Raw genomic sequence first — 14,681 nt, forward strand, 5'->3', positions numbered from 1 at the left:
ATTTGTATTTGTAAAATTATAAATAAAAATAAGTAAATTAAATTTAAAATAATAAAAAAATAATTATTAATTTTTTGAGTTTGCAAATTCAATATAAACTTTAATTAAATATATTTTAAAAATTATAATTAATATTTTTATAAAATAAAATATGGAAAAAGAATAAATAAAGAACTTTTGGTCTTTTATTTAATTAATTTAACTTTACAATTTAAAATGTTTATAATTTAATCAAAATTTCTTAATGCTAACTTTACCTATATATATACATTTAAACTATAAACTTTATGATCGTACTTTACTTTATAACTAAAATAAATCTAAGCTCTAAATTTTATGCAAATAAAGTAATAAAATTGATCATTTCCAATGAATGCTCGAAGGATCAAATATTTAAGATCTTCTCCTTTTCATATATTCTTCTTTTTGCTATAAATATAATTTTGAAACTCTTCTGCTGTTAAAGTATGTTTTATTAGTTCTGTTATTTCTTTAAAACTAATTATTTTACTCATCACAGTTTTCTTAATTTATTTATAGTGATCTGTTTGTATTTTCACCATTAATCATCTCCATTTTTATTGAGTGATTTGGTGAAAAAATTGGATAATCAAATTAATTTTGGTTATTAAAATTTATAAATAGATTTGAGTTAATTGGAATTATTTTAACATCATTATCTTTTTATACTCCTCTTTGACCGTTTTATACGTTTTGGTTATCATCATTTTCACTATCAGTATCACTATCATCACTACTATTTTCACTACTTACTTCATTTTTCTATTCATTATTTTTACTTTTATTAAAGTCATCTTCGTTTTCTAAATCTAATATGATGCTACAATTTCTTTTTTCTAACTTAAAGTTCTAGACATCACCATAAGTAGGTATCTTTGTTAGCTTTTAATCTGGATTTTCTTTTATTGACTCTTCTTTTTCATTGATAGTAAGTTATGATTTTGATTTTTCATTGATTGTAAATTGTGATTTTGATTTGCAATAGTTTTAAGTCATTAAATTTTCTAAATTATCATAATGGCATTCATTTGTATTTAGGTTTTTTATTTAAATATCTTTATTGTTTGTTAGCTCAAATTGTTTGTTTTAGATATTGTTTTAAGAATAAATAGATTCTGAAGACTTATAATGATTATAATTGTTTATATTTCGTTCAGTTCTTTTATCAAACATTCTCTCTTTTGATTCTAAGTAATTTTAATCATGATTGAATGTATTCATAGTTAGTTCTTAATTAGAAGGGAATATTTAAGGACTCTAAAAAACTGAAAGTCTTTTAATGCGTGTTCCTGTATTTTACGACTTTAGCTAAGTTTTAAAATTTTCATTCATTTAATTTTTAACACTTTCATCATATTCAAACATAGATTGATTTTTTTAAAGTTTTTCTTTATTATTTTCATTCTTTTATATTTCAGATGATTGCTTTTTAATGCTTCCTTAAGTAGAAATAGAAGAAATTTAGTTTTTTTTGAATTTCTATCTAAGTTTTTTGACAAGTTATTTAATCCTATTTATTAATTTTTAATTAAATTCATAAAAATAATAAATTAAACTTGTAAATATTTTTATTTAATTCAATTTAAAAAACTTAATAAAATTTACTTTTCAGTTAGCTTGAAATATTTTATGGCTTATACGATTTCTAAAATCGTATCCATGAAATTCACTATAAATATCAGTAAGAAAAATGTTAATATTGGTATACTATGAAGCTCTCTATCTTATTCAAGATAGTCATCATATGGTTTTAAGCAAGCAATAGAAATCTCTGCACTTATTAAGAATATTTCCTATGCTATCTCTTTATAATTATCAATTTTATGCAAAAATGGCTACTTTAAATAAACGAAAATAACCAAGACTAAAGATGGAATACATAATAGCATGCACTACAATATAGGATTAAAGTTAAAATAAACAATTATAAATGTAAATATTAGCTTTCTAAATAGGAGATAGCAGTTATAACACATTTAAAAGTATGTTCCTTCTTTCATATCTTACCAAAAGAATCCAAATATTGAATTGTAATACTCTTCTTTTCTTTTCGGAAATATTCTTTTCATATAAAAGAAGTAGGCTAAAGGTAGAGGAATAAATACGAGCATGCAAATTATCGTAACTAAATAGTTGAAAATATACAGACCATCGTTTGACTTCATATTTGTGAATTGGACAAATATTGACAAAGAAATAGATGTGTATATTGACATAATTACCTCTGCATAAAATCTAAATACAAAGAATTTTTAGATTTTAGTTTTATATTTCTCATTCTTTCTGAAAATCAGTCTTAAAATTTAATGTACAGTAAATGATAGAAATAGTATCATCAATTGATATCCTTTAATTTCATTAAAAAATTAACAAAATAGTTTTTGAAATTAAAGAAATTTTACCTGAGTTAATCAAAAATGTAGCTTTCATATCATTTTCTTTAAATGAATCGTAGGAATCTTACTCTTCATGTTCATCAAACATATAAATAAAGGGATTTAGAAACTCAAATTCAAATTCTTTAAAGCTTTCAAGGAACAATTAGGTCTAATAAGGATACCTATTTTTCAAGGTTATTATTAAATATTTATTAAGATTTTAATTTACTTTATATCTATAAATAAGTGGAGGTATATCAACTATGAAATATCTACTACTTTAGTAACATAATTAATGCTTCCTAAAATTGACTATTTATTTATATCATAAAAAAATTTATAAACTTCTAAAAAAAATAAATATCTTTTAATTAACATTACTCTTTTTAACTAAAGATTAAAATTATTTGAACAATAACTTTATTGAATTTATTTCAAGAAATTGTTGAAAAAAAATTATTTTAAGGAGATAATTATTTAATTTTTGCTTAATATTTAATGTGTTAATTAAAAGTAATTAGTTTCATTAAAACATTGCAAGGTATTAAATAATATTCCAATTTATTTTTTGTTTTTTAATATGTTAATAGTGAAGTGGCTTTTGAAAAAGGGAAAAAAGTTTAGAAAACAGTTTCAATGATTTAAAATTGATATCTTTTTTAAATAAAATTTTAAATAAGAAAGTACCATAGGTATCAGTGTTATAACAATACTTTTTGAAACCACTTCTGTTGTTTTAGTTAGTCCTTATGTCACTTCCTGTGTTGTTTTGGATGGAACGTATGAAGATTCAAATTAAATAGATTATTTCTAATTGCTTATTGAATAAGGTATGTTTGATGGATGATCAGTAAACTAAAGATTACTGTTATAGATAGTGATAGTAGCTATTTAAATTGTAGGAACTTAGATAAGAAAATTGAATGATATTATAAGCTCTTTTGAGTTTGTAGAGTTAGGACTTATGTTATATGTATAAAGAGAGCTCTTTAACCCAGCTATTTGCACTTAATAAGCTTCTTAATAGTTGGTCAATTAGGTATTTTATATTATTTTTACTTAATTTTAATCATTAAATTATATCTGATAGCTAAAATTAAGAGTGCATATAGATTTTATTTCTTTAGATGAGTATACACAGCTAAAATAATCCTCAATTTAGCAAGTAGAATTGCAGCCATCACCATCCAAATTATTTCCATCATCACATGGTAAATAAAAAAGTAAACCATCTCCACATTTTTCTACACATTGATCTTATTATTATTAATATCCTATTTAGCAATTCATTAAATAACAATAGTTAATTTATATTTGCTAACCAGTAGAATCTGTTTTATTTTTTGACCAATTTTGATGGCTAGATGGGCAACTACTAGAACATGACTAAAAATCTACTAAATATTAGTTAGAATCTTAACACTATGAACATTAATTAGATTAATTACAGATCATACAATTAGGATCTGTACATCTTTAACACAAATTTGTCTAAGAGTCAAGATAAAAATTATTTGGACAGCTAGTGATACACTAGCTATTAAATAAAATGAGTCCACTCTAGCAACCTGTACAATTTTATAAGCTAGGTCCGTTACATTATTAGCATTATGGATCACATGAACTACACTTTTGAGTACTTTAATTGATGAAGAAACCCTTTAGGCACGTGTTGCAATATAAATTATTGGTACAATAATCGCACCCAGTAGTACATTATTTGCAAATTCTATCAATATCCCTAAAATATCCCGATTAGCATCGAATTAAGCATTCTGAAGTAAATAATTGATATTTACTAGTACAACTTGTGCACTAATTTGATAAAGGACCATTACAATTTGCACAACCTTGATGGCAAGCCAAGCAATTATATCCATTAACATAATACCCTAAAGAGCATGATGCGACACAAACTCCATTCTGCATGAAATATCCTTAATTGCACTATTGGCAATTACCAGGTCCAGTACATTAATTACAGTCTAAATAATAAAAAACAATTAAATATTTAAATAAATTATTTAAAAACAAAATAAGGAAAGTAAGTTTTCTAAAATTATTAAAAAGTAAATTGAATAACCAAATGTGATATCTTCTAAAAAAGTTAAAATTTATTAAGTATTATTTTTATGTAAATTATTTGGCCATGATTTAAGAATGAGTTTAATGAACTTTAAAGATGATGTGAAGAAAATTAAGTTTACTTGAATCGCACTTTGAGCACCATTTGCTTGAATTCAAATAGTACTAATTTTAGCATTTTTTACATATCTTACCTGTAATGCACTAACTGCAAACAGACAAATCGCAATACTAACAAATCCCTCCCAATACAGAATCTATAACAGGGACATATTAACTTTATCCATAACAATCTGGTCTACATTCATTCTAATATTTATATAAACCAGGTTAACAAACTGAGTTAATACATCCTGAATTATTATTAGCTGCTTAACTATCTGGAATGCAATTGCCACATAGATTATTAGAACAAAGAGTGCATATCTTTGAATATAATGCAGTAAAATAACCATCGTTACATTATAATTAGCACACAAAGTTTTGACTATCTACGTATTAAACTATAAAATAAAAAAATCTATTTAAACATCTATTTAAATTATATAAATGACAAATTTAATATACCACTATAACCATTATTGCATTGTAAACAATTATTAGCCATTTCTTTACAAGAAAAGCATTGAGGAGAGCACTAGTCACAAGTATTGCTTGATGTCAAATAATATTAATTGTTACAACTAGTGCAATATGTTGAAGTATTTTAACAAGTCCTACAGCTAGAATCGCACTAACTGCAAGTGTTATCCGATGTTAAATAATATTGATTGTAACAGCTAGTACAAAAATTTGAAGTATTCTAACAAGTATGACAATCTGGGTCACATCTACTACAACTATTATTACTATCAATAAAATAACCTTAATTACAGCTTAGGCAAGTGGTATTATCTTAGCAATATTTGCAGTTTTATGCGCAAGGAAGGCATGTGTTAGTAGTTGAATTTAGGTAGAAAAATGTTGGGCAAGATTAAATACAAGCTAAATTAGTAGACATTAAATATAATCCATCTATACATTAAGTGCAGTTTGAACTAGTATTAACGCATACTTAACATCCCTGTTAGCAAGGGAAGTATTAAAGTTATACTGATTTAACGGCTAATTATTAATTTTAATCAAATATGTTTGATGAAATGTTGACCATCTAAGTTATAAATAAAATATTTAAGAAATGAAGAATATTAAATGATAGTTTCAATATAAAATTAAATTAAAATATTTATTTTAATATCTTTGTTTGTTTAATAAAAATTATTTGGTTTCTAATTTTGATGAAATTTCTCTTGTTAATTAGACTCTTTAATACATTATGAACTATTTATTTTTTTAAATGAAAACTGTTATTTGATCATAATTAAATTAATAAATTAAAATTCCTTTTAAAGTTGTAAGCCAAAATTTTTGTTAATTTATTAGGTTAAGTTCTGATCATACAAAAATTCAATATATTTTCATATAGAATTGAATCGATTAATTGATTTATTATTCAATTTTTAATGTCAAATAAAACAAGGTATTTTTCATTTTGCATTTTTAATAAATTTCATATTTATTATTCGTTTTTATTAGATCTGAAAGTTATTTAAGTAATTTTAAATTCATTTTAAAAATAATTTTATTAATATTCAATTAATTACCAATTATGGCAAGCTATGATTAAACTAAAGCTGCATATTAAAAAATACATCTTTTTTTGATAAACCACAATAATCTATTCCATCGATTTAGCTTTAATTTAAATAAATAGGCTACTCACAATTTAAGTCTGTTGGATTTACACATATTTATGACATATCTGTAGGAGCAGTCCCTAAATAAGTTGAGTTCTGACTAAACGTATCAGCAAATATAGTTGCATAAAATTATTAGAAATCAACATCTACAGAAAGCAAGCTAACTGTTAATATTAGTTAATAATGCGGCGGAATTTAAGTTATAACTTTAGTCAACTGATGGTTCGCCTACAATTGCAAAACATTCATATTTAATTAGTTTTAGTTTAGACAAGCCTCTGTTAATACATTGCTGATAACTTATTAACCTTAAGAATCATTTGTTTAATCTAACCAATATGATTATTGAGTGTTGTCTGAGTAGAAGCTACTACTTTGTGTATATTCAGTTTCATAAAGAAATTATATCTCTATAGAATAATATTTTAAATAGGAATATGACTATTTTAAAATTATTTTTACCTTGGCAAAAGCGTGTATGAGTTAAAAAAACAAAGATATAAGCAATACTTACAAAATACATTTATCACTTATTAATAATTAAAAGATCTTTTTTTGTATTATATTCAGTAAAAAAAAAATTACTTCTTATTTAATATCATTACTATTTATCAATTTAGAAAAGTAAATTAACTTATTTCTTTACAGAATATTATTTCAAAACAAAAAAATCTAATTCCGATGAATTTAAATTATGAAAGATTCTTTCGAGTATTTATTTACATTGTATATTTACAAAAAAATAAAAATAGATTGTTATTCGATTCTATTCTTTCATTATTACATAATAGTTTCAAATTATTTTTTTAGTTAATAAAATGAATATAAACATAATGTATAATTAATATCTCATACGTATCAAACAAAATAATAAAATCAATACAAATTTAAAAAAAAAAACAAATTTGAATTAGTACATTTACTAAGTTAAAATTTTAATACAAAATATGTATTATTTTGTTTGTTTCACTTACAAATATTTAGAAAAAGAAAGTAGAAGTTTAAAATTTTTCAAAAGAGTAATCAATATTTATTAGAAGCTAATATTTAAAAATGTTTTGTAGAATTAATTAATAAATAAATGAATGAGTAAAATTAATAAGTACAAAATATTTTTATTAAATATAAATAATTTTATGCAATCATATAAAATTCAAAAATGTAAGATGCTTAATATTTATCTTTTTATAATTTAAAACATTTGTGAAACATACTAACGAGTTAAATTTTAATAAGATATAAGATTTTATCTTTCCCAAAAAGTAAAATTTAGTAAATTATATAATTCGACAAATAATTATAATAATATTTTAATAATTTTTTTTAAAAAATTATTTATTAACCAAAAAAAAAAATTAAATTAATAAAAGGCTCATTATTTTTCAATATTTAAATCACAAATTTTTAAAATTAAATAATTAATCTAGTCAAATATTTAGATAAATAAATTATTAATAAATTATTTACTAATATTATTAAAAAGTTAAATTATTTAAATAATAAATTAAGACTTTCATCTAAGAAAAACAATTTTAAATAGATAGATTATTTGGATGAATTATTTCATTAAAAAATTAATTATCATAATCTTTAATTATTTGAATTGACCATTAATTATCATAAAAGAATAAATAAATGTAAATAATAAATACAATTTTATTCATAAAAATGTAATTAAATAAATTTTTAACAAATTCATTTATTTGAAATAAATTAATTAAAAATTATTAATTATTTTAATATAAAAGTCGGTAATTATGTGATATCATTATAATATTTATTTAATATACATAATAAAAATTAATTTTAGATAAAGAAAGCAAAAAAAATATTGAGATGCTGTTTATTTAAAGTTATCATGCATATGAAAAATAATTAATTAGATTTGTGTATATTTTATTATTGCTTTTAAAAGCATTTTTAAAATTTAAAAAATAATTAGAGAAGATAAAAAACAATTCAAAATTTAATAACTTTTGAATATATTTAATTAAGAGAATAAATATTTAGTATTTCATTTAATAATAAAAGACAAATTAAACTTTTGTAAATGTTTAAAAAAAACTATTTTATCTAAATAATTGATGACATAATTTATTTAAAAATTACATAAACTATGAAAAGCTTTTAAACAAAAAAATAAATAAATGATTTTACAAAAGTATTTCAAAATCAAATTGAGTTGAATAACAAACTATATATTTGTTTTTAAAATAACTATAATAATTAGTTTAATTTAATTTCAGAAATATGTTTAGAACTTTCATAAATTTTACTCTTTGTCGAGGAAAATATTTATATATTAATTAATAAATACCAGATAAGATACTTTAATACTAATTCAACTAAGTTATTAAATTTTATAAACAAAATATTATTTTAATATAAATATTAATTATTTTATTTTATTTATTTTTTAAAAAAATCTTCAATAATTTTTTTGAAACTTACTTTTTGAAATAAAATAATATTGCAAAATTTTTACTTGTTAAAATAAGAATTATTTTGTCCATATGATTTTAAAAGTAAAATTTGGTAAGTAACCAACTTTAATAATTTTAAGCTTAATTTTAAAAAAATATCGTATTATTGGTGGATAATATTTATTAAATGCAAATTCAAAAATATATAAAATAGTCAAATTATTTTGCTTAACAAAGGGGATAAATTTGTTAAGAATGTATTTTTACTAAAAAATATAATTTTTCTCATTTTCTTTCAATGTAAATTTTAAATATATTATAATAAAACAATAATTTGCTTTGATAAAGGATTAATAACATCTATCCTCTTTTATAAAGAAAAAAAGTTCATTTATTTTACTTTTTAACAGTTATGCTACTTAGAATACTTCGTATGGTTAGTTACATTAAATCATATTTTTTGCTAATTTAAGTAATAAGAAATACTTCAATGAATAATTATTAAATGATAAGTATATTAGTTTATATTAATACATAAAATTGGTAATAGAAGACATAGTTCAAGCCTTATATCATTTAAAAATTAAGCATAAGTTCTTCAAAAGTACTAGTAAATATCAAAGTATAAATCATAAAATAAACTTAGTATTTTTTCTTTTTATTATTTATTTTTTCTTAAATTTTTTGTTTAAGCTTTAGCTTTAATGAATTATTTAAAATATTTTGTTTAACTTTAAATAAGAAATTATTTTTTTTTAATACCAACCTTTTTTTAGATTAATTATTAAACAAGCTAATTAATACTTTAAAGCTGAGATAAATCCTGTAAAAGTATAAATTAAGCTTAATAAATTTCTATTATTTTAATTTAATCTTTCGTGTATCTAAAAGATATCCTTTTATCTTTATACAAACCTATATTAAAATACTTTAAATAAAAATGAAATTCAAATAATAAAATATAAACAGGACTTTTACTGATAGATCTGGGTTTAAATAGAATTAATCATGCTTTCTTTGTTGAAGCCCATACGAAAAGCTTATTAGTTGAAATTGATTGTTTTGTAAATTTAATAAATTAAAAACACGATATAGATTTTTGTTAATCCTTCCAAAATTCCAAGATATCTTAAAAATAATTGTTCTTATCTTATCTTAAAATTGAGATAATTTTTAATGCTACAGTATTATTTGTTGGAATAGAGTAAGAAATAAGAAAAATGTTTGCTTAACTTACTATAAATGCTTATCTTAATACACAAATCATTTAGTTCTAGACCATGTACTATGCAATAATATTATTGAAAGCTTTCAGCTTTTTTGAAAATTGCTATATTATATTAAATAATAAATAAATTCTAGGTATTATGTTTTATCTTTTTTAAGTATATTTATTTGTCTTTTCCATATATGGTTTAATATTCAAAAAAAAATTAATTTTTTTAAAATGCTATAATTGATTATGCAGTGTTATTGAAATCGAATAATTGTAGATTACTGAAGAGTAAAATTCATAAATAAATCTAAGTTTTCTAATTGAGTACAATTAATATTTTTATGTAAAAAATAAAATAGATGATAGGCAAATAATACATAATTAATATACTTCTATAGCGTTTTATTGCGTAATAAACAATTTTCAAATTGAATTCTTACTTACTTATTTATTTATTTTTTCAATATTTAAATATGAAGATGAATTCTTATCAATCTCTTTATTGAAAATTTATTTTGGATTCAAAAAAAACAAGCCTCTTAGTTTAAATTAGTTACCAACCCGTTGTAGAACAGAAGTAAGAAATTGTTAGGAAAACATCAGCTAAAACTAAATAACGCCTACTATATAGACATAATATTAAAGTGCGATTCAAAAATACTCAATGTGCGCTCATCAAAAATTAAAATTAAAAAAAAAAAAAATTAATTAACAAAATTGAAAAAAAAAAAAACAAATAGAGAGAATTTAAAAAAAAGAAAAACAAAATAAATAAAAAATTAAAATGGCAGACTAATCTTAAATGTGTACTTTTAAAAAAATACAGGCATTGCAATAGCAAGATATCTGTGCTTACGCAGATCAGCATTGCAATGTTGAGTAAATGATAAGATTTTCTTACTTTTACTATTGCTAAGTCAATTAAAATATTCTTGTTTTAGACCTTCTTACAGTATATATTTTATATTATGCGCATTCTATTATAATTAATTATTTATTTATTTATTTTGCTTTACTTTAGATATTGGTTCCATTTATTTCCTTCCGTTTACTAAGCTAAACATCTGAATACTACCTTTCCCCTTCATTAGCTAAGCTAGCTAAGTGCTTTAGACTCTCTCAAACCTTGGCAGGCGTAACATTACTTGCCTTAGGAAATGGTGGTCCTGATGTGATCACGGCAATTATTGCAGGAAACAGTGGAGATGATTCTATTTCTATAGCAGTTGGATCTATATTTGGCGCAGGGCTATTTGTGACAACTTACACTCTTGCTAATTGTATTCAGAACGCCGGTTAAATCAAGGTAATTCTTCATTTGTCATTTTATTTGTTGTTGAAATATCTTTGTACTATTTGTTATTACTTCTATTATTGTTTAGTAGTATTAAGGGGGATTTTATTGGTTTAATTTGAGGGATATATATTTATCTTTATATTTATACACAAATAAATAATCTATTTATCAATCTAACTTTCTTTTTTTCTTTCTTCCTTTACTATTCACTTTACTTTGTGAATATTTTAAAATCCTAAAAGTAACAAGAATAAGCTGAGACAAATTCAAATAAAAATAGAAGAAAAATTTAAATCCATTTTCTTTTCCCTAATTAATTTAATATTTTATTTTTCTCCTCTTTATACTTTCAATTATTTCATAAATTCTGAAAAGCTAATTGATTATTTTTTTCATTAAGACTCTATAACTTATTTAGAATATTTCATGCATTTCAATGAATTTAATTCAAACATATTATGTATTATTAATAAATGCACTATTCACGAAAAATGAATATTTATTTTGAAATAGCCAACTTCAATCTAATCAATAAATAAATGAAGGATAATAAATAACACAATGCTACAAAACAAAATAATTGATTTTTATTTACACCTTTTAGCAAATATCTAACAAAGCATTTTTAAATAAAATTCTTTCATACATAAAATAAAATTGATTTGATTTGAAAAAAATGAAGATAATTTTTTCTAAAAATACTATACTTGCATTACAATTAAGTACTCTTACTTTTAAGTATTTATATAATCGATACGTGAGCTATTAATATATATGAATTTATTGCTAAAATATTTTATGTCTGTATTGCAAATTCTCTTATGAAAAAATGAGAGGGGATGGAGGGAGGGAGAAATTATTTTGAAATAAAATAGAAGAACAATGATTAATTTTAATTATTGTTGGATGTATAGCAAATTAATTAATTAATTTATTTTGTTTTTATTAATTTCAAAGATTCAATCTAGAACTTTTTTTAGAGATCAACTATTCTATTTAATTGGATGTTTGGTTATTCTCATCTACACAATAATAGGTGAAGTAACTTTAAGCATGTCAATTGGTTTTATAAGTATCTACATAATGTAATTAATATAATTTATACATCACGTTCCATGTTTGTTAACAAATATTTTGTTTTAAATGCAATTAGATTCTTGCTAGTTGTAGTCTATTAAGATAAGACTAATCCACAAAAAAAAGAATCAGAGGATAGCACTAAGCAACAATAAACTATCAGAAAAATGGAAACAATGCAAAGTAATTTTTTCTCCTCTAATTCCATCAACACTTTAACAATTTATACAGCTTAAAAGATAGATGACATTCAAATCGAAATGTAAATTGAATAAATGAGAAATGACCCCATGGCTATGATGCATAGACAAACAACTCTTGCTGAATTTAGATAATCAGATCTCCCTCTTTGCGATCTAAAAGAGTCGAACGATTAAGACATGAAGGATCAAGAAAACAAAGTTCCAAGCATCCCCATGATAATTATCCCCGAAGAGTAAGATTATTTAATGAAAATTAAAATTTATAACCGCTTTTACAAATTGAATAGTTAAGAAGAAGATGAAGAAAATGGGATTAGAAGCAAAAAATCTTCTTTAGAAGAATAAGTAAATATTATTTATTTTTGATGTGTTTTATTTAAATTATTAAACGAATGAAATAATTAATATTACGTTTGTTAATAGTAAAAATAATAGTAGAACACTGAAGCTTTTGATACTCTAAAGAGATGCGATACTTAAAATTAAGCTCAAACTTATGAGTAAGCTGACGATGAATCAAGTAGTAAATCATCTAATGACTCTAATAACAAAGATAGCATGACTGAAAAGTACGAAAACTTCAAGTAAAAGCTTCATGAAATGTCTGTCCCTGAAAAAATCTTAGCTTTAGCTGAAATTCCTATTGACCTTATTAGATACTTCATCATCCCTCCAGCTGAAGATTCTTAATGGAATAAAATAAGAGCGATTGTTTGTTGCTACACTTCTCCAATCGTGTTCCTCCTCTGCTTTGGAGGTAAATTATTTATCTTTATTTACAAACTACTATACATATATACTTAAGCTTTATACTTTCATTTCACTGATTAAAGAACAGGCAAACAAAGGATCATTTAATTTTTTTTAAGCACAAATAAATCTACTTTCTAAAAAAAACTGTTTAAATTCAAAAAATCCGTTTTTAGATTTATAACAACTATTTTTCCCTAACTTTACACTATTTTTCATTAAAACAGAATTTAGACAATTTTTTATTTTTTTCTATTTTGATTGCCTATTTTTAAATTAATCTATTATTTAGTATAGAATCCTATTTAAGTGTTTACTTTATTTATAATTAGGTATAACAATGCAAATTAATGGAGTTGAAGGATTTTATGTTGCTTACCTTCTTCTTGCTATTTCTTTTGTATTATCAATTATTGTTTTCTTCTTTACCAAGAAAGACTAAGCTCCTTGTTTCCAATGGCTTTTTTCCTTAGGCTCAATATTTGTCGCTATTGCAATTCTTAGTGTTATAGCCTAAGTCTTAGTAGATTTTATTAACGTAAATTAAATTTAAATTTTCATTTTATACTCACAGTGAACTAATTAAATTTTATATATTAGTTTTTCTAGCTTCTCACATCAATGAATAAAACTTTCTTGGGTATGACTCTTTTAGCCTTAGGAAACTCTGCTACAGGTAAAGCAATAAATTTTAATTTTTTATTGAGACTAATTAATACAATTATTTAAACAGATTTCTTTACTAATTCATAACTTGCCAAAGTTGGATATGGTGTTATGGCTTTAACTGGATGCTTTGCTGGACAAGCATTTGATTTATACCTAGGATTCGGTTTTGCTTTAGTTTTTAGCTCTTATAAGTAAGCTATTTCTTTTTATTATTTAAAATATATTTAAAACAATTTAATTTTCTCAATATTAATAGACAAGGATTTGGTTTATCTATTTTCACAGGCTCTAACATCAATGACTGGTTTAGTAACAGTATTGCTATTACAATCTTAGTTTCTGTGATTATTTCAACCATAATTATACTCATATGTTCCATAAAACAAAAGTAATACTTTTTACCACGAAAACAACCAACCAATTTAATTAATTATTTTAATTTTCAAATAAATAGTTACAATTTTGAAAAAGGAAAATTCACCAGCTTTATCAAAAATTACTACTTACTCATAATTACTATCTGCATAGGTCTCTGTGCAGCTGACTAATTCTTTGAATGAAATACTTATTACTATTTCACTGTCACTATTTAATAACACTCTCACATACTTTCTAACTGTCAATTTACTTAAAACTTTTCTTAAATAAATATCTTTCGATATTTAAACAAACCTATATTAATATAAAAATATAAAATAATAATTAATATCTACTATATAAATTTATTTATATAGTTTTAGTCTTGTATTCTTTCTTATAAAAAAATTATATCTTAGTATTTTCTTCTGAAAATTCATGCATTCTTTCACTCCTACTAAATCCA

General features: G+C 22.1%; 2 protein-coding genes across 2 annotated transcripts; one reads left to right on the plus strand and one right to left on the minus strand. All coding sequences in view use genetic code 6, as the record gives it.

The window, feature by feature from the left end:
• Window positions 1-360: 360 nt before the first annotated feature.
• On the minus strand, window positions 361-5,634 carry TTHERM_00313360 (transmembrane protein, putative; the record flags this gene model as incomplete). Its single annotated transcript, XM_001033517.2, has 7 exons — window positions 361-1,531; window positions 1,627-2,368; window positions 2,424-2,581; window positions 2,629-2,711; window positions 3,087-4,384; window positions 4,607-4,987; window positions 5,052-5,634. 7 exons carry the CDS (start codon window positions 5,632-5,634, stop codon window positions 361-363), a joined length of 4,416 nt encoding a protein of 1,471 aa, XP_001033517.2.
• Window positions 5,635-10,646: 5,012 nt separating this feature from the next.
• On the plus strand, window positions 10,647-14,418 carry TTHERM_00313380 (sodium calcium exchanger protein; the record flags this gene model as incomplete). The annotated part of the gene is made up of 12 exons (XM_001033519.3): window positions 10,647-10,814; window positions 10,884-11,168; window positions 12,117-12,244; window positions 12,313-12,419; window positions 12,468-12,672; window positions 12,727-12,784; window positions 12,863-13,196; window positions 13,522-13,727; window positions 13,790-13,865; window positions 13,923-14,049; window positions 14,115-14,246; window positions 14,313-14,418. 12 exons carry the CDS (start codon window positions 10,647-10,649, stop codon window positions 14,416-14,418), a joined length of 1,932 nt encoding a protein of 643 aa, XP_001033519.3.
• Window positions 14,419-14,681: the final 263 nt, after the last annotated feature.

This window comes from Tetrahymena thermophila (genome assembly GCF_000189635.1).
Source record: "Tetrahymena thermophila SB210 genomic scaffold scf_8254431, whole genome shotgun sequence".
Classification (NCBI taxonomy): domain Eukaryota; phylum Ciliophora; class Oligohymenophorea; order Hymenostomatida; family Tetrahymenidae; genus Tetrahymena; species Tetrahymena thermophila.